This window comes from Phytophthora cinnamomi (assembly GCF_018691715.1).
Source record: "Phytophthora cinnamomi strain GKB4 chromosome Unknown Contig89, whole genome shotgun sequence".
NCBI classification, from domain to species: Eukaryota; Oomycota; class Peronosporomycetes; order Peronosporales; family Peronosporaceae; genus Phytophthora; species Phytophthora cinnamomi.
The window spans coordinates 121,528-139,665 of record NW_027151022.1 but is presented as its reverse complement, the minus strand read 5'-3'; the positions used below and the strand labels follow the sequence as shown (position 1 = coordinate 139,665).

The 18,138-nt window shown below is 56.0% G+C and overlaps 7 protein-coding genes across 7 annotated transcripts; 3 read left to right on the top strand and 4 right to left on the bottom strand.

Moving 5' to 3' along the window:
* Positions 1 to 6,196: 6,196 nt before the first annotated feature.
* IUM83_19669 (Mucolipidin) lies at positions 6,197 to 7,819 on the top strand (the record flags this gene model as incomplete). Its single annotated transcript, XM_067944731.1, has 2 exons — positions 6,197 to 7,045; positions 7,118 to 7,819. The coding sequence occupies 2 exons, from the start codon at positions 6,197 to 6,199 to the stop codon at positions 7,817 to 7,819; spliced, it is 1,551 nt and encodes a 516-aa protein (XP_067784572.1).
* Positions 7,820 to 7,993: 174 nt separating this feature from the next.
* IUM83_19668 (Annexin protein) lies at positions 7,994 to 8,983 on the bottom strand (the record flags this gene model as incomplete). The annotated part of the gene is made up of 1 exon (XM_067944730.1): positions 7,994 to 8,983. One exon carries the CDS (start codon positions 8,981 to 8,983, stop codon positions 7,994 to 7,996), a length of 990 nt encoding a protein of 329 aa, XP_067784571.1.
* A 1,304-nt stretch (positions 8,984 to 10,287) lies between these two features.
* Positions 10,288 to 11,919, bottom strand: IUM83_19667 (Folate-Biopterin Transporter (FBT) Family; the record flags this gene model as incomplete). Its single annotated transcript, XM_067944729.1, has 1 exon — positions 10,288 to 11,919. One exon carries the CDS (start codon positions 11,917 to 11,919, stop codon positions 10,288 to 10,290), a length of 1,632 nt encoding a protein of 543 aa, XP_067784570.1.
* A 418-nt stretch (positions 11,920 to 12,337) lies between these two features.
* IUM83_19666 (Folate-Biopterin transporter (FBT) Family) lies at positions 12,338 to 12,799 on the top strand (the record flags this gene model as incomplete). Its single annotated transcript, XM_067944728.1, has 1 exon — positions 12,338 to 12,799. One exon carries the CDS (start codon positions 12,338 to 12,340, stop codon positions 12,797 to 12,799), a length of 462 nt encoding a protein of 153 aa, XP_067784582.1.
* A 1,306-nt stretch (positions 12,800 to 14,105) lies between these two features.
* IUM83_19665 (Annexin protein) lies at positions 14,106 to 15,095 on the top strand (the record flags this gene model as incomplete). Its single annotated transcript, XM_067944727.1, has 1 exon — positions 14,106 to 15,095. One exon carries the CDS (start codon positions 14,106 to 14,108, stop codon positions 15,093 to 15,095), a length of 990 nt encoding a protein of 329 aa, XP_067784569.1.
* A 174-nt stretch (positions 15,096 to 15,269) lies between these two features.
* On the bottom strand, positions 15,270 to 16,052 carry IUM83_19664 (Mucolipidin; the record flags this gene model as incomplete). The annotated part of the gene is made up of 2 exons (XM_067944726.1): positions 15,270 to 15,971; positions 16,044 to 16,052. The coding sequence occupies 2 exons, from the start codon at positions 16,050 to 16,052 to the stop codon at positions 15,270 to 15,272; spliced, it is 711 nt and encodes a 236-aa protein (XP_067784562.1).
* Positions 16,053 to 16,084: 32 nt separating this feature from the next.
* IUM83_19663 (Mucolipidin) lies at positions 16,085 to 16,890 on the bottom strand (the record flags this gene model as incomplete). Its single annotated transcript, XM_067944725.1, has 2 exons — positions 16,085 to 16,591; positions 16,672 to 16,890. 2 exons carry the CDS (start codon positions 16,888 to 16,890, stop codon positions 16,085 to 16,087), a joined length of 726 nt encoding a protein of 241 aa, XP_067784568.1.
* Between the last annotated feature and the right edge of the window lie 1,248 nt (positions 16,891 to 18,138).

Sequence of the window (18,138 nt, the reverse complement as noted above, 5' to 3'; positions counted from 1 at the left end):
GGGCTGCAGTCCTCAGTGTCGCGTGCCCGATGTCGGCACGCGCGACTGCATTACCAGTAGGGCGCCCCGCGCCTACTGGATGTTCGCGTTTTTTGTTGGTCCGCGGCGATGCCTAGCATCGCCACGACGGCCACCTCCAGGGGGCATGGGAGCTGTACACTCTCGTGCAAAGTGACCGATCCTTCCGCAACGGAAGCATCGCACGTTACCTCCCTGCTGCTGGTAACCAGCAGTTGTTGCGTTCGAGAGGTCCATTGGTTCCGGACCTCCCGTCCTCGCTACCGGGCGTGGTTGCGGCCTCGGCACGTTCACGTGCAGTTTAGCCTGCCGCAGGCTAAACTCTTCTTGCATGGCAAGAGTAATCGCAGCTTCGAGAGTACTCGGGTACTCTCGGAAGAGATAGGTCTTCACAGGCCCATCTCTAAGCCCCTTCATGAACGTGACGACTTTAGCCGCCTCGTCTATCGGGTTGGTCACGATGTTCGAGACCAAGTACCGTGCACGCTGCGCGTAAGCATGGACGTCATGCTTACCCTGCTGCAGGTCGAGGAATTCCGCCCTCGACCGGAACTCGTTTTGCGGGAGCTCAAACGCTTGTCTGAGCTCCTCTTTGAATGTTTCGTACGTGCTAAAGCACGTAGGATCTGAGCGTCGGCGTCCATACGCCCAACTCCTCGCTCGTCCGCCAAGACATGACATGGCAAACGCGACCTTTGACAACGGGTCGACGATACGTCGAGCCGCAATGGCTGTGTCGAGCTCGACAAGCCATCGGAGGAGAGGTTCGCCCTCTCTTCCCACGTAATTGCTTACGCTCAATTTTAATGATTGAGCACGCGTTGTCGTCCCCGCCGACGCCGTCGCTGAGGAAGTAGCATCACGCTGCTCCTTCATGATGAAACCCGAGAGCAACACCATGTTTCTCTGTCGGCGATAGCGTACGCAGCATCGTAGCTATCGCCGCTTCTCCAATGACTGTTGACAGTCGTTGGAGGGCCTCCCACTCTGGGTCAGACAGGTGGGGGCAGTCAGCGCGTGCAACATGCGTTGCAGGCGTGTTGGAGCTCTCCATGGGCACCTCCGTGGTCAAATGGTTCTCGGCTCCGCGTTCGTACACCGCGTACGAACGTCAAGCAGTCGGTCGTTGGACGGACTACAAAGTGCTACCAGGTGTAGTGGGTCTAACTTGACTCACTACTTTAGCTTACACGTTGCGCTGCGTGTATGAGGAAGCGTAAGTACTTAGTAATTACTTAGGTTAATTTTATTTGAATACACAAATATAAGTTAACTTAGACAAGACTCCAAGTAGCTAGTTTAAGGTAAAATGAGAACTGTATTGCTTGTAAATTGATCTTCCTCTAAAAATCTGCTAAAATCTGTTTATCATCTATGAAAGGGTTGACAGCGGCTGGTTGTTAGAGCCACGCTAATATGCATGGCTCTGATTTGTAGAAAGGTGCTGCTTTCTACCATTAGGATCTTTGGGTAGGTGTGGACCACTAATTGTGGTGGCCCACTTCAATGTATCCATTGGTGTGACTTACACCAAGGTGAGGAAGTATCTAAAACTTTTAACAGATATCTTATCTGTTAAAATCACAAGTGGTTTATAGCCACTTGTGCGCGTAACCCCGTTACAGTTGAGCGGATTGTTGACCATAGTATCCCGAAAACGAACCCTCAAGGGGCTCGTTTTCGTATTTGTTGGAGAGGATTTCCTCCCCATCGAGATACATGGGAGCCGCGGAACGTCCTGCTGGAGGACGTTCCGGAAATGGTGATGGCGTACGAAGAGCAGTACGCGCTGGCGCAGCGGAAGTAACACGAGCGCTGCGACCATCGCTAGCGCCCGAACCCTCACGTGCTAAGAACTTAGCACGGAGCTCTTTGAGACTCTCGGGCACACGGAGCGACGTGTACCCGTTCAGGTCGCGGTCGCTCAAGCGGACCGCGCCTGGGAAGCACTTCGTGCACTGAAAGCCCTCGGGCACAGCGCACGGCACATTTGCCTCCTCCGCAGCAACGTGGAGTTGCTCCAGCGTTCCACGCTTCGAGTACGTCTCGAAGCGATCACGCGCTTGCTTAATCCGTTAATCCAATCACGGTAAGCATTCGGCTTCTTGTTGAAGTTCTCAACAAAGGCGTTCCAACTTTGACACAGTGCCTGCCACTCGGGCACTTTGCTGCGATAAGATGTCTTCTTGCTTTGGAACCATCGGAGCTGATGGAAGAGTCCGATGTAGTAATCGCGCCTTTGATGCCTTTCCGCATCAAAGTGCAGCTCGGCAGCCACGGCGTCATCTTTGATGGCGCTGCATACGTACAGCGGTACCTCATTCGGAGGTACCGAGTTCCCATACCGGTCCGCGATCTCGGACGCAGACGGCATCCACGAATCGCGCGCTGCAGGCGCAGCGCGCGGAGTACTGAGAGCCCCAGCGGAAGCGAGTGGGGTATCACTCTCAGTTCGCGAACGGTTCGAACTCGAAGCGTCCGATTCGTCCCCTTCACGCGGGCGAATGTTCTTAGCATGAGGGTCGAGCGATTCGCTCGATACTGAGTCTTTGCGCTTTGAGGGCGAGCCCTCCTCGCCCTCCATGTCTTCATCGTCGTCGTCGAAGTCGACGACGTCGCCGTACTTCGCCTTCTGGCGTTCGAAGTAGTCGTCGATGGAGAGATGACTCCCCACCGACTTTGTGGACTTCTTCTGAGGCGCGCTCATCGTTGAATGAGCGCGGATTTCTTCTCCAAACGCGGAGAATTGACGAGTGGTCAATTCCAAAGATTGACGTGCGGAGACCCCGCGCGTCTAATCTTAAGGGGGGATGGTGTAACGGGGTTACTGTGGTGTAGGAAACATCAGTTTTGTGGAGCACCCAAGTGGAACAGTGTACCAAATCCGCCTAATAGCGGAATGGACGGTACTACTCGGCTGGATGGTACACTGTGCCAGTCCGCCGAGCTCGCCGAGCTCGCCGAGCTCGCAGGCTTCACGAGCGCACTGCGGCCGACTGAATGGGAATCAAGAGCACCGGAGACCAAGGACGGGTGGCGCCACACAAGGAGAAGACGCACGTACGGCGGGCCGAGTGCGGGAACGCTAGGAGACGCTCAGCCGAGTTCAAGGCAGTTTCCAGGCCTTGAGCTCGGCTAAACAGAGCCGCCGACCGCCCAGACGACGCGGTGCACAGCCAGAAGGCGCACAAGAGGACCAAGCGTGAACCCGGCGGGCCCAGCAGCACTCAGCCGAGTCGGCGAGACCTCCCCGTCGAGCTCGCCGGGTTATCCGGACAACTTATCCGGCTCCGCCGAGTTCGAAGCGTCGCTAAGAGGGTGAAGGGTCGGTCGAGATCCGAAACCACTCCATTTCACTTGATATTTGTATAGGACCTTAGGGATAGTGGAAGCGCCCTTTCAGGGCGCCCAGGAGACTTAAGAACAAACAGAGCAGAATTTTCTAGGCCCACCACACGTGGACACTTCTCCGTAAGTCACTGCACGGGGTCGGATTATGCCTGCCGTCGGTACCCGAGAGGCATAGCTTGGAGGGTACTCGACTGGCAGCGCCAAGAGATAAGTCGGCCCGGGTTGGGCAAATCTCGCCAAGCGCGAAAGGAACAAGTCTCGCCAGGTCGGCGAGCCGGTACGCCGGACAGCCCGGGTGCCGTTACTCTTCAAGTCGGGTTGCTTCTGCCCCGGCGACCTGTAAAAGCGCTCGCGCGCCGTCGTCCATCCTTTGGTGGAGGGCACAGGATTTCTGAACCCGGAGGCAGGTAGCTCAGCTGACCTCCGTGATTTGACTGGCTTGGGGTTCTTGGTCTCGGCGGAGGCGAGCCACTTCTGTCCTGGAAGGGCCGAACCGCTTGGGGCAACTAAGCGCAGGCCAACAAGAGCCGACTAGCTCGGCTATTGTTGTGGTTTGTGCTAGTATCCACATTTGACGATTTTGTGCGTGCTACAACACCACATTACACGCACAAGTGGCTGCAAGCCACTTGTGATTTTAACAGATAAAATATCTGTTAAAAGTTTTAGATACTTCCTCACCTTGGTGTAAGTCACACCAATGGATACATTGAAGTGGGCCACCACAATTAGTGGTCCACACCTACCCAAAGATCCTATTGGTAGAAAGCGGCATCTTTCTACCAATTAGAGACGTGCATATTGGCGGGGCTCTGACAGCCAGCCGCTGCCAACCCCTTTCATAGATGATAAACAGTTTTAGCAGATTTTTAGAGGAAGATCAATTTACAAGCAATACAGTTCTCATTTTACCTAATCTAAGTCACTTGGAGTCTTATCTGATTTAAATTATATTTGTGTATTCAAATATAATTAACCTAAGTAATTATTAAGTACTTACGCTTCCTCATACACGCAGCGCAACGTGTAAGCAAAAGTAGTGAGTCAAGTTAGACCCACTACACTCTCTGCTGTGAAACACATGACCGCTCTCAATCTGCAACGCCTTCGCTCGCCCAGGCTGCTGCCACCGGAAGTCGGTGTCGGATCACATACCTGTCACCGAATATTGGTGTGAACTACACCACAGCATGCTTTAGGAAAGGACATGCTTTTTAGGAGGGCGAATTCGATAACTTTACGGGAACATTCGGAAACTTGACCTAATTTTCTCCTAAAGCCGCGCTCTCACGCTCTGCGCGCTAACTTCACGCGCTGCGCACTAACTTGTATAAGGGCGGAAGTTCGACAAACAGCTTCTTCCGGATCCAGAAAGATTTACAAGAAGAGGGCTATGGCCCTCTTCTTGTGTCCGCTTGGTCGGAAGACTGGGAATGCGCTTTTGCAGACAGGAAACACGAAGTATGCGCATGTCGTGGGCTTCATTGAAGCTTCATTGGAAGCTTCGTGTTTCACTCGCATACCAACGCAATTTGCATATCCGATAGCGTCGCAAAACACGAGTTTGCGATTAGAGTACGGGCTTCAGCGTCTGGATGACCATGTTACACGGCACCACAGGCGCGGCTTACTGTTCCAATCCTCGCTAAATAGAGGCTCTTTGTTTTACAAAAGAGAACCTCTCTTTGTCAAGTTATGCTTTTTTTTTTAAGGAAGAGTGCTCTTCGTTGAAAAGTCATGCTTCATGCAATATCGTTGCACGGCTTGTCCAGCCAAGCTAACACGATCAGGCGGACCGCTTGGTCCGACTGATCGTGTGTGTGCACTACCCGAACAGTGCGAGCTTCCATTCGATTCCGAGCTACTGGTGCAGACACAAAGCGGCACGATGGAAGCGCTTGCAAGCGATAATTCCAGCTCGAGTTGCCGCTGACACGTTACTGTTGGCTCGTTCGTGGACATGGGCGTGCTCGACGATGCTGCAAGCGTCGCACTGCTGTGGACGCTACCGGTGAAGTGGCACACGGACAGAGAGTTGAAGTGAAGCCGTTGAGGCTAGTCATTCCAGTAAGAAATCGATAAGAATAAGAAGTGAAAGTTGTGTGTGGTTGTGACTATGAGGGAGAAGGGCAGACCCAGGAAATACTCCGCGGAGTTTTCCGGGATGGGTCATGTGCCGCCCTTGTCCTAACACTGCTCACCTTTGAACTTTCATCCTCCCACACGAGTGTTCTCGCCACGCTCTATTACAACCTCGACCTCTAGTGCTGACGAGAGCCAGAATCCCTCGTAGACGCTACGTCGCCCTGCCTGTGCCCCCCCCCCCCCCCCCCCCGCTTGCCGTTGTTGCCCGCATGCGGAGGCTGCTCGCGCGGCGGCGAGCAGTCGAACCGAAGTTCACAAGTGCTGACCAAAAATGTACTACCCAGAACGTAATTCACTACGCACAAAGTTGTATAAATGCCAAACAGTTTCTTCCGGATCCAGAAAGATCTATGCCGCGAGCCTGTTTGGAAAAAGACTCGTCGAGTTAATTTCGGGGATGGGTTATTCCCGGCCTAATTTCGGATTTCTGATTTTCGGGAATATAGGTTTCGAGTTTCGAAACCGAGCAATTTGCTAATTCCTAATTTCGGTCACCTGATGCGGTTTGTCCGACTATCGATTTTCAAAGCCGAGCCATTTTCCCATAGAATAATTTCGGTGCTAATTTCTGAAGATTCGATTCGACGAGGTATCGATTCTTGCAGGGGTTGTTTCCGGCCTAATTTCGGGCGCCGGTATCGTGTACTGATTTATGGAGAATCCTCTCCTGGCAAACGTCAAAATGCTGGAGCCGCTGCGGCTGGCGCTGCACGTGGGCGCGGCGCTGCTGCTGAGCGCGCGCTGCTCGCAGCTGGGGGCGGCGCTGCACCCGTTCCAGCGCGCTGTCGCCAACGACTGGGTGCGCTTGCTGTTCTACGTGGATGCCAGCAGATCGGGCGGGGCGGCGGTGGTCACGCTGCCGCACTTCCTGCTCGAGGTGGAGGAGGAGATCGCGGCCAACGTGGACGACGAGTTCTTCAGCGGGGGCTTCGCGGCGCGGGCGTCGGCCATGCCCGTGGGGGCGCTCTTCACCATCAACGAGACGCGCGAGCACCTGCACGGCGCGGCGGCCAACTACTTCCGACTGGCGGACGTGGCGCTGGACTCGTACCTGGTGTTCGGCAACGACTCGGAGCTGCTGCTGCCGCCCCCGTTGCTCACAGTGCGGGCCGACGTGGGGGAGGAGACGTGGGACAAGGAGTACAACATCACGAACGCCTCAGCCAGCGAGCAGTGGCCGGTGCCGCTGCGGATGGGCGAATCGGCTGCGCGACAGCCGGAGACGCGCGAGTTCTTCGACAGGTTGGACGCCATGGAGCTCAAGCTGGTGGTAGGCATGAAGAGGAAGGAGCGGCAGGGCGGAACAGAGGTTGCTGGCTCCGAGAAGCTCTACGAGTGGACGGTGGTGATGCGCTACGACTTGCTGAACCAAGGCCACTTGGAAGTGACGATGAACTATGACCTCGTTCACGTGCCGCTGCTTGCGGGCAAGCGGGCGGCGAGTGAAGGGGAGGAGGATATGCCGCCGGTGCTGGTGGACACGAGCGTGACGTTACACTGGGTCACGCTAATGGTGATTTGTATGTACCAGGTGAGAATACTGCGGCGTGCTCACTGCAGCCTCAGCGTAGCTAACACCTTGCTTCTGCATGTTCATCTACAGATAGTCGAGTTCTCTCTGAAATGGGCTGCTGTGAAGTCGATAGCCGCCCGGCAGGCGCTTGGTCATGCACCCTGCTTTGACAGACACCTCCTTGCACTCGTCTGGCGCAAGGGCGCTGCCAAAGACTTCTGGTTCTGGTTCGTTCTGGCTGTTAATTTCGTGACTGTGGTGTGCCTACTAGCGACGTGGCGCCACGCCTACAGACTTTCGCTGGACGACGCGCTATGCTTTACGTTCGCGTCTTGTTGTGCGCTGCAGTGGGGCAGCCTCGTGCGGTATCTGCAAGTGAATACGCGGTTCCACATCCTCGGCTTGACTCTGCGGCGCGGCTTACCGCGTGTGATGCAGTTCCTGGCTGGCGTTCTTCCTATCTTTGTGGGATTCGTGCTGTTCGGAACAGTGATGTTCGGCGCCAAAGTACCTCGATTCCAGAGCGCGAGTGCTACAGCCACCACGCTGTTTTCTGTCGCAAACGGTGACGAGATCCACGACACGTTCAACGACGTCGCGTACACGCCGTGGATCGGCCAAATCTACGTCTACAGTTACATGATCCTGTTCAGCTACGTCGTGCTGATGGTGTGCATCGGTATAATCGAGGACGCTTTTTTCTCGGCTGTGTTCCCAGCGTCGTGGCCCACGCTCGACAGGTCGCAGGACGAGGTGCAGCAGAATCCGGCAGCAGGGCGGCACCTCCACTAGGAGATGCACTAAATGGATGCACTGTGCGTGCCACAACTATTATAACCTTCTAGTTGATTGGAGCTTTCTTCAGAAACAGCACGTCTACTATAGCACGTGAAGCGAATTAAATGTGGCGATGCGCAACGTGTTGTGACGGCTAAGTACTTGAAAGTGCTCTTGCACTACTTGTGCCTAGTGTATCGGGGAATCGAAGACAGCCAGCACGAGCTTGCCGTAGTCGCCGCTAACCTCGCCCTGGATTCGGTCGCGCAGCTCCTTGCCGTACGCCTTCTTGTACGCGGGTCGGATGTCGTGCTGCACCAGGTGGTAGCGCACGAGCGCCGCGCTCAGCCCGTTCTCGTCCGTGCCGAAGCCCTTCATCGTGCTCTCGAAGAGCTCCGAGAGCAGCACGAGCGGATCCAGCACCATGCGCACCAGGAACAGCAGCGCGTCCTCGGCGTCCCCGCTGAACTCCTTCTTGACGGCGTGGGCGATGTCGTGCTTGTGCTTCTTGACGTAGGCGGCGTTGACGGCGCGCAGGTGCTGGGGCGGGCTGGTGACCAGGATGTTGATGAACTCGTGCTCCTTGGTGCCCATGCGGCCTTCCCCGGCCTTATAGAGCGCGTCGGCGTCGGCTTCGGCCTTCTGCGGGGTGTGGAAGTCCGGGCTGAACGGTTCCAGAGGCGCCTGCAGCGAGGCCAGCACGGCCTTCTTCAGGTCGCCGCTGAGCTCGCTGTCCATGACGGAGCCCAGGTCCTTGCCGTACTTGTCGTAGTACGTCTTCTTGAGGATGTTGATCTCCACGTTGGTGCGGCCCATGACGATGGGGTAGATGAGCTTCTCCTTGGTGCCCAGGCCCTTGGTGGCCCTGCGCAGGATGGCGGCCTCCGCCTCGGGCAGCGGCCGCGCGATGAGCTGCAGCAGGTGGCCGAAGTCGCCCGACGTCTCGGACTTGAGCAGCTTCTTGAGGTCCTTGCCGAAGAGCTCCTTGTAGCGCACCGAAATGAGGTAGCGCTGGTCCGCCGACTTGGTGCCCAGGGCGGCGATGAGGCCCTTCTCGTCCGTGCCGAGGCCCTTGCAGGCGTCGTGGATGGCCTGGCACGCGTGGTCGATCTCGGGCGCGAAGTTGAGGTTGGCGCCGTTGTACACAGCGTGGTTGGCGGGCGGGTACAGGTTCAGCATGGCGTGGGCTTAAGAGTTCGGGGAGGTCTGCGCTCAATGGAGGGAGTTCGGGAGTGACCACCGGGCGGTCGACGAAAGTTGCCTTTTGCCAGTCAAAGATACTTCTGGAGAAAATGATATATACCGCGCGATAGCGATTGGCTGCTCGGATTCACCCACTTCTGCGACACTCCAACGCGAGATTTCGAATCCAGGCCTGGATAATACAAATCGCTCCGAGCAGTACAATATAAAGGAAATCGCAGTCAATTTCGCAGCTTTCTCGCCAGGTGTAATCGATGTACTCTTCCGTCCTACGAGCACGATTCTTTCACACCTGAGAACTGCGACCCCCCCCCCCCCCGGGCCGCTCGGTCCGGGTGTGTTGGTCTTATTTAGCTAAGAAAGATGATCGATGCTCTACGAGCGGACACGGAATACTAGTACTCAGTCTATATTGGCTTAGACTTAATGACTGTGCTGTATCTCATCAACAACTAAAACTTGAGTCTAGTGCTGGTGATAAAGACATATTCAGGCTTATGCCGATAGCGAATCCGTTTGAAGATGCTTGACGTAGTTTCCCAGCACTGCTCTCTATGTCCTGCGAGTACTTCTTCCCCAACAGATGCCTGCATGAATTGATTTCCATTCGCGAAAACGCCGACCGTTTCGAGCTCTACCAATCTAGTTTGCTGGTCTGTGCCGTTCGCAGGTGCTATGGCTATATAGCAAAGATATAGGCAAATTTATCCTAAAGCAAACTAAGAAGTGGAACATGAGTTAAAGTAAAACGAAGCTATGATAAATGGTATTGCGCGCCAAAAAAAATCGATGCAATTGAGAATTTGGAATTCTGTATTGATGTAGTCGGGCATTTCCGCCAGATCATTTTTATCAACCTCTGTTTGCAGTTGCGCTGATATGTTATTGCTGTAATGGGATGCTGCCCAGAGAACGCAACGCGCCTTCACTTCTGACTCCAGTGATGCAGTCATCAGTGTACAGTAAAGATTTTATGAAGGCATGTGTGTACTACAAAACTTGTTTTCTCATCAATCTACTAGGCTAGCAGCATCTCTTGGCTATACTGACGTTCACTCCCGGCAGATGAAGCTCTTGATAGTTTGCTTTGTTGACACTTGTAAACGCCGTAAAGAACGACCTAGGAGTTGGATCACTGGAGTGCTCTCGTCTCACATCACACTTAACGATGGTTCCATCCATTCCTACACGGCTAGAAGTCTGGACATTTCCACCATTTATCCACCTTTTTATTGGACCCCCCCCCAACATACACACACGCACATGAATCTAGCCGCTGCTCAAGCCTGCACCTTGAGGTCGATGGCAGCACTGTCGCTGTCGCTGCCGCTGCCGCTGCCGCTCTCGCTCTGTTTCCTAGCCGCCTTTGTCTTCGACTTGGACGCCAGTGACGAGCTGCTGATGCTGGTAGTCGCAGGAACCATGAACAGCAGAAAGAGTGGCACAAGCTTGGCCACGCTACGGATGGTGACGGCCACAGCGAGGCCTGCGAAGTTGGTCTTGGAGATCTGCAGGTAGCTGCACAGCCACGAACCGCCGTAGGAGGCCACCGACCAGGAGAAGTTGTAGATGGACATGAGCAGCGCGAACATGGTGCCTTCGATACCAGGCGGACAGATCTTGGCGCAGAGCACCAGCGACGGCATGTGCTTGAGGCGGGCAACAACGTCCGAGAGGATCTCGTCGCCGAAGATGAAGAACCGGTCGCCGATACCGAATGCCACATTCAGGCGCGAGACCAGCACGAATTCCGCGAAGGACACGCAGGCCGACGCTAATTGGATTCGGAAGAACATGCGGCGGAAGGGCATGTCGCGGAAGTAGGCGTTGTAGAGCGCGGTGGTGCCCAACAGCGTGAAGCTGCCGACTGTCGAGATGAAGCCCAGGAAGGACTTAGAGAAGCCCAGCTCGGCGGTCTTGAAGCTGAACATGGCCTCCCCCACACTGGGGGGCAGCGCGTTGGACAGGAAGATCCACAGCATGGGGCGCCAGCAAATGGGGTCCACCACTACGGAGGCCAACGCTCGGCACTGGTCCTGCACGGTCCGCAAGAACCCGAGGTTTCCCTGCGGCACGTACGGCTCCTCCGGGATCTTGATGGAAATCAGCACCACGCACATGGGGCCCACGGCCGAGAGGAAGAACACACCCAGCGGGCCGAACGTGTTGAGCGCGTAGCCGGAGACCATCGAGCCCAGCACGGAGCCGACCGAGAGCGAGATCCACGACAGCGTCTGCAGGTTGCCGGCCATGTCCTCGCGCTCGCTGCGCGCGGCCTCCACGACCTTGCCGTCGATGACGACGTCGCAGAAGGCAATGCCGAGGCTGGCGACCACGAGGGCCACGAGCGCGCCCTCGTAGGTCGTGATGAGTCCGGGCGCGGAAAGCGCGAAGTACGCGGCGGCCGAAATCGCGCTGAAGATGAGCAGGTAGGACTTGCGGCGCGTGCCCCAGATGGGGACACTGTCCGACAGCATGCCATACAGCGGCTTGACGATCCACGGGATGGCCGCCGTGGCGCGCAGCGACTCGGACTGGGCTGGGGCCAGCGCCAGCGTCTCGTTCAGGTAGTAGCTCGTGCCCAGCGAGCAGAGCGTGCTGCGGATGCCCTGCGTGAAGTACACGAAGAAGATCTGCAGCAGCAGGCCGTCGCCGAACTGCAGGCGCATGGACTGCCACCAGTGGAGCACCGCCCGCGCGCTCGGGGGCGCCGTCTGCCTCGACTTCCTCTTCCCCTCCGCGTCCTCCGCCCCCGTGGCCGTTGAGGACACGGAGCAGCCGTCGTCCGCGTCGGCGTCGCAGGTGCTGGCCACGCTGGGACTGGCCACGCCGCTCTCCACGTCCGCCGCCGCCGCCTTCTTGCTGCTGCGTCCGCGGATGCCGTCGCCCGCCACGTCCGCCAAGTCCGCCATCAGGCCAAGCACTGAATAATGAGTTAGGTTCAGATAAAAGCCACTGGGTCGACATTCGCGCAACAACGGGAAGGTTGCGTGAACGACTTCATCTAAAACGGACTCGCCATTATGTAGACTCTGTAATTATCAGGGTAAAAAAAACATTCGATCTTCGGACCAGTTTGTGAGTAAGTCGTGCTCGTCAAAGTAGTAGCAATTTCTTGGAGTGCACACAGTTTGATTGATTGACTTGTTAAGAAGTATGCACTAAGTGTTATGCAAGCACAGTCGGCTATAAGGAAGTCGCCGAGTCTTTTTGTGCGCAAGTTTGGATTCATTGAGTCTCGCGTGCAGCGACGAGCATTTCGAGAGATTGCTTACGCCACCGGCGGGTTACCGATGCACACCATCAGCACGACGTAGCTGAACAATATCACTGAATATCGGCGACCGGTTCTTCATCTTCGGCGACGAGATCCTCTCGGACGTTGTTGCCCGCCTCAAGCACATGCCGTCGCTGGTGCTCTGCGCCAAGATCTGTCCGCCTGGTATCGAAGGCACCATGTTCGCGCTGCTCATGTCCATCTACAACTTCTCCTGGTCGGTGGCCTCCTACGGTGGTTCGTGGCTGTGCAGCTACCTGCAGATCTCCAAGACCAACTTCACAGGCCTCGCTGTGGCCGTCACCATCCGTAGCGTGGCCAAGCTTGTGCCACTCTTTCTGCTGTTCATGGTTCCTGCGACTACCAGCATCAGCAGCTCGTCACTGGCGTCCAAGTCGAAGACAAAGGCGGCTAGGAAACAGAGCGAGAGCGAGAGCGGCAGCGGCAGCGGCAGCGGCAGCGGCAGCGACAGCGACAGCGACAGTGCTGCCATCGACCTCAAGGTGCAGGCTTGAGCAGCGGCTAGATTCATGTGCGTGTGTGTATGTTGGGGGGGGGGGGGGTCCAATAAAAAGGTGGATAAATGGTGGAAATGTCCAGACTTCTAGCCGTGTAGGAATGGATGGAACCATCGTTAAGTGTGATGTGAGACGAGAGCACTCCAGTGATCCAACTCCTAGGTCGTTCTTTACGGCGTTTACAAGTGTCAACAAAGCAAACTATCAAGAGCTTCATCTGCCGGGAGTGAACGTCAGTATAGCCAAGAGATGCTGCTAGCCTAGTAGATTGATGAGAAAACAAGTTTTGTAGTACACACATGCCTTCATAAAATCTTTACTGTACACTGATGACTGCATCACTGGAGTCAGAAGTGAAGGCGCGTTGCGTTCTCTGGGCAGCATCCCATTACAGCAATAACATATCAGCGCAACTGCAAACAGAGGTTGATAAAAATGATCTGGCGGAAATGCCCGACTACATCAATACAGAATTCCAAATTCTCAATTGCATCGATTTTTTTGGCGCGCAATACCATTTATCATAGCTTCGTTTTACTTTAACTCATGTTCCACTTCTTAGTTTGCTTTAGGATAAATTTGCCTATATCTTTGCTATATAGCCATAGCACCTGCGAACGGCACAGACCAGCAAACTAGATTGGTAGAGCTCGAAACGGTCGGCGTTTTCGCGAATGGAAATCAATTCATGCAGGCATCTGTTGGGGAAGAAGTACTCGCAGGACATAGAGAGCAGTGCTGGGAAACTACGTCAAGCATCTTCAAACGGATTCGCTATCGGCATAAGCCTGAATATGTCTTTATCACCAGCACTAGACTCAAGTTTTAGTTGTTGATGAGATACAGCACAGTCATTAAGTCTAAGCCAATATAGACTGAGTACTAGTATTCCGTGTCCGCTCGTAGAGCATCGATCATCTTTCTTAGCTAAATAAGACCAACACACCCGGACCGAGCGGCCCGGGGGGGGGTCGCAGTTCTCAGGTGTGAAAGAATCGTGCTCGTAGGACGGAAGAGTACATCGATTACACCTGGCGAGAAAGCTGCGAAATTGACTGCGATTTCCTTTATATTGTACTGCTCGGAGCGATTTGTATTATCCAGGCCTGGATTCGAAATCTCGCGTTGGAGTGTCGCAGAAGTGGGTGAATCCGAGCAGCCAATCGCTATCGCGCGGTATATATCATTTTTCTCCAGAAGTATCTTTGACTGGCAAAAAGGCAACTTTCGTCGACCGCCCGGTGGTCACTCCCGAACTCCCTCCATTGAGCGCAGACCTCCCCCGAACTCTTAAGCCCACGCCATGCTGAACCTGTACCCGCCCGCCAACCACGCTGTGTACAACGGCGCCAACCTCAACTTCGCGCCCGAGATCGACCACGCGTGCCAGGCCATCCACGACGCCTGCAAGGGCCTCGGCACGGACGAGAAGGGCCTCATCGCCGCCCTGGGCACCAAGTCGGCGGACCAGCGCTACCTCATTTCGGTGCGCTACAAGGAGCTCTTCGGCAAGGACCTCAAGAAGCTGCTCAAGTCCGAGACGTCGGGCGACTTCGGCCACCTGCTGCAGCTCATCGCGCGGCCGCTGCCCGAGGCGGAGGCCGCCATCCTGCGCAGGGCCACCAAGGGCCTGGGCACCAAGGAGAAGCTCATCTACCCCATCGTCATGGGCCGCACCAACGTGGAGATCAACATCCTCAAGAAGACGTACTACGACAAGTACGGCAAGGACCTGGGCTCCGTCATGGACAGCGAGCTCAGCGGCGACCTGAAGAAGGCCGTGCTGGCCTCGCTGCAGGCGCCTCTGGAACCGTTCAGCCCGGACTTCCACACCCCGCAGAAGGCCGAAGCCGACGCCGACGCGCTCTATAAGGCCGGGGAAGGCCGCATGGGCACCAAGGAGCACGAGTTCATCAACATCCTGGTCACCAGCCCGCCCCAGCACCTGCGCGCCGTCAACGCCGCCTACGTCAAGAAGCACAAGCACGACATCGCCCACGCCGTCAAGAAGGAGTTCAGCGGGGACGCCGAGGACGCGCTGCTGTTCCTGGTGCGCATGGTGCTGGATCCGCTCGTGCTGCTCTCGGAGCTCTTCGAGAGCACGATGAAGGGCTTCGGCACGGACGAGAACGGGCTGAGCGCGGCGCTCGTGCGCTACCACCTGGTGCAGCACGACATCCGACCCGCGTACAAGAAGGCGTACGGCAAGGAGCTGCGCGACCGAATCCAGGGCGAGGTTAGCGGCGACTACGGCAAGCTCGTGCTGGCTGTCTTCGATTCCCCGATACACTAGGCACAAGTAGTGCAAGAGCACTTTCAAGTACTTAGCCGTCACAACACGTTGCGCATCGCCACATTTAATTCGCTTCACGTGCTATAGTAGACGTGCTGTTTCTGAAGAAAGCTCCAATCCACTAGAAGGTTATAATAGTTGTGGCACGCACAGTGCATCCATTTAGTGCATCTCCTAGTGGAGGTGCCGCCCTGCTGCCGGATTCTGCTGCACCTCGTCCTGCGACCTGTCGAGCGTGGGCCACGACGCTGGGAACACAGCCGAGAAAAAAGCGTCCTCGATTATACCGATGCACACCATCAGCACGACGTAGCTGAACAGGATCATGTAACTGTAGACGTAGATTTGGCCGATCCACGGCGTGTACGCGACGTCGTTGAACGTGTCGTGGATCTCGTCACCGTTTGCGACAGAAAACAGCGTGGTGGCTGTAGCACTCGCGCTCTGGAATCGAGGTACTTTGGCGCCGAACATCACTGTTCCGAACAGCACGAATCCCACAAAGATAGGAAGAACGCCAGCCAGGAACTGCATCACACGCGGTAAGCCGCGCCGCAGAGTCAAGCCGAGGATGTGGAACCGCGTATTCACTTGCAGATACCGCACGAGGCTGCCCCACTGCAGCGCACAACAAGACGCGAACGTAAAGCATAGCGCGTCGTCCAGCGAAAGTCTGTAGGCGTGGCGCCACGTCGCTAGTAGGCACACCACAGTCACGAAATTAACAGCCAGAACGAACCAGAACCAGAAGTCTTTGGCAGCGCCCTTGCGCCAGACGAGTGCAAGGAGGTGTCTGTCAAAGCAGGGTGCATGACCAAGCGCCTGCCGGGCGGCTATCGACTTCACAGCAGCCCATTTCAGAGAGAACTCGACTATCTGTAGATGAACATGCAGAAGCAAGGTGTTAGCTACGCTGAGGCTGCAGTGAGCACGCCGCAGTATTCTCACCTGGTACATACAAATCACCATTAGCGTGACCCAGTGTAACGTCACGCTCGTGTCCACCAGCACCGGCGGCATATCCTCTCCCCTTCACTCGCCGCCCGCTTGCCCGCAAGCAGCGGCACGTGAACGAGGTCATAGTTCATCGTCACTTCCAAGTGGCCTTGGTTCAGCAAGTCGTAGCGCATCACCACCGTCCACTCGTAGAGCTTCTCGGAGCCAGCAACCTCTGTTCCGCCCTGCCGCTCCTTCCTCTTCATGCCTACCACCAGCTTGAGCTCCATGGCGTCCAACCTGTCGAAGAACTCGCGCGTCTCCGGCTGTCGCGCAGCCGATTCGCCCATCCGCAGCGGCACCGGCCACTGCTCGCTGGCTGAGGCGTTCGTGATTTTGTACTCCTTGTCCCACGTCTCCTCCCCCCACGTCGGCCCGCACTGTGAGCAACGGGGCGGCAGCAGCAGCTCCGAGTCGTTGCCGAACACCAGGTACGAGTCCAGCGCCACGTCCGCCAGTCGGAAGTAGTTGGCCGCCGCGCCGTGCAGGTGCTCGCGCGTCTCGTTGATGGTGAAGAGCGCCCCACGGGCATGGCCGACGCCCGCGCCGCGAAGCCCCCGCTGAAGAACTCGTCGTCCACGTTGGCCGCGATCTCCTCCTCCACCTCGAGCAGGAAGTGCGGCAGCGTGACCACCGCCGCCCCGCCCGATCTGCTGGCATCCACGTAGAACAGCAAGCGCACCCAGTCGTTGGCGACAGCGCGCTGGAACGGGTGCAGCGCCGCCCCCAGCTGCGAGCAGCGCGCGCTCAGCAGCAGCGCCGCGCCCACGTGCAGCGCCAGCCGCAGCGGCTCCAGCATTTTGACGTTTGCCAGGAGAGGATTCTCCATAAATCAGTACACGATACCGGCGCCCGAAATTAGGCCGGAAACAACCCCTGCAAGAATCGATACCTCGTCGAATCGAATCTTCAGAAATTAGCACCGAAATTATTCTATGGGAAAATGGCTCGGCTTTGAAAATCGATAGTCGGACAAACCGCATCAGGTGACCGAAATTAGGAATTAGCAAATTGCTCGGTTTCGAAACTCGAAATCTATATTCCCGAAAATCCGAAATCCGAAATTAGGCCGGGAATAACCCATCCCCGAAATTAACTCGACGAGTCTTTTTCCAAACAGGCTCGCGGCATAGATCTTTCTGGATCCGGAAGAAACTGTTTGGCATTTATACAACTTTGTGCGTAGTGAATTACGTTCTGGGTAGTACATTTTTGGTCAGCACTTGTGAACTTCGGTTCGACTGCTCGCCGCCGCGCGAGCAGCCTCCGCATGCGGGCAACAACGGCAAGCGGGGGGGGGGGGGGCACAGGCAGGGCGAGGTAGCGTCTACGAGGGATTCTGGCTCTCGTCAGCACTAGAGGTCGAGGTTGTAATAGATCAACAAATTACATTACACTTAGGAGTTTGAGTGTGCAATGTGCACTGCTAGCCCACCTATTTATAAACTAATTACTCATGGTCGAGTTGCCGAAGTACTTCCGATGATAAGTCGGGCTTGACGTGAAGACACTTGATCGAAGTGCCTTGATCCTTTTTGCCAAAACTTAGTCGTGTGCTGGTGCCATGTTGCTTGTGTTGTTTTGTTCGTCGCCGCGTGGATGCTTGCGGTGGCGGTTGGCTTCATCATTGTCGAGATGGCGCTTGTGATGGCGTCCGATCGGGGGTTCAACACCGGTTTCATCCGTGAAGACGAAGAGGTAGACCCCTGTGACTTGAATCAGGAAGCTCTTGGCCTCGGTGGCGGGAATCCAAGCACTTCATCGAAGACTTGGTGGAGTAGTCGAGTCCGGTACGGGCGAGTCGGGAGTGGCTGGTGTAGCCATGTCCAGCGGAGGCGAGTTCGGGATGGCGAGTGTAGCCATGCCCCCTCCCGGAGTGCATGGGGCACTTGGAGCAACTCCGCCTTGGCCGCCAGTGTCCACAACCTTGTGGTATCGGGAAATGAAGCCGAAGCCAAAACCCAAAGGCGGGACGAGGGAGTCTTCTTCGTCCCTCATCCCGCCTTTGGGAGTCTTCTTCGTCCCTCGTCCCGCCTTTGGGTTTTGG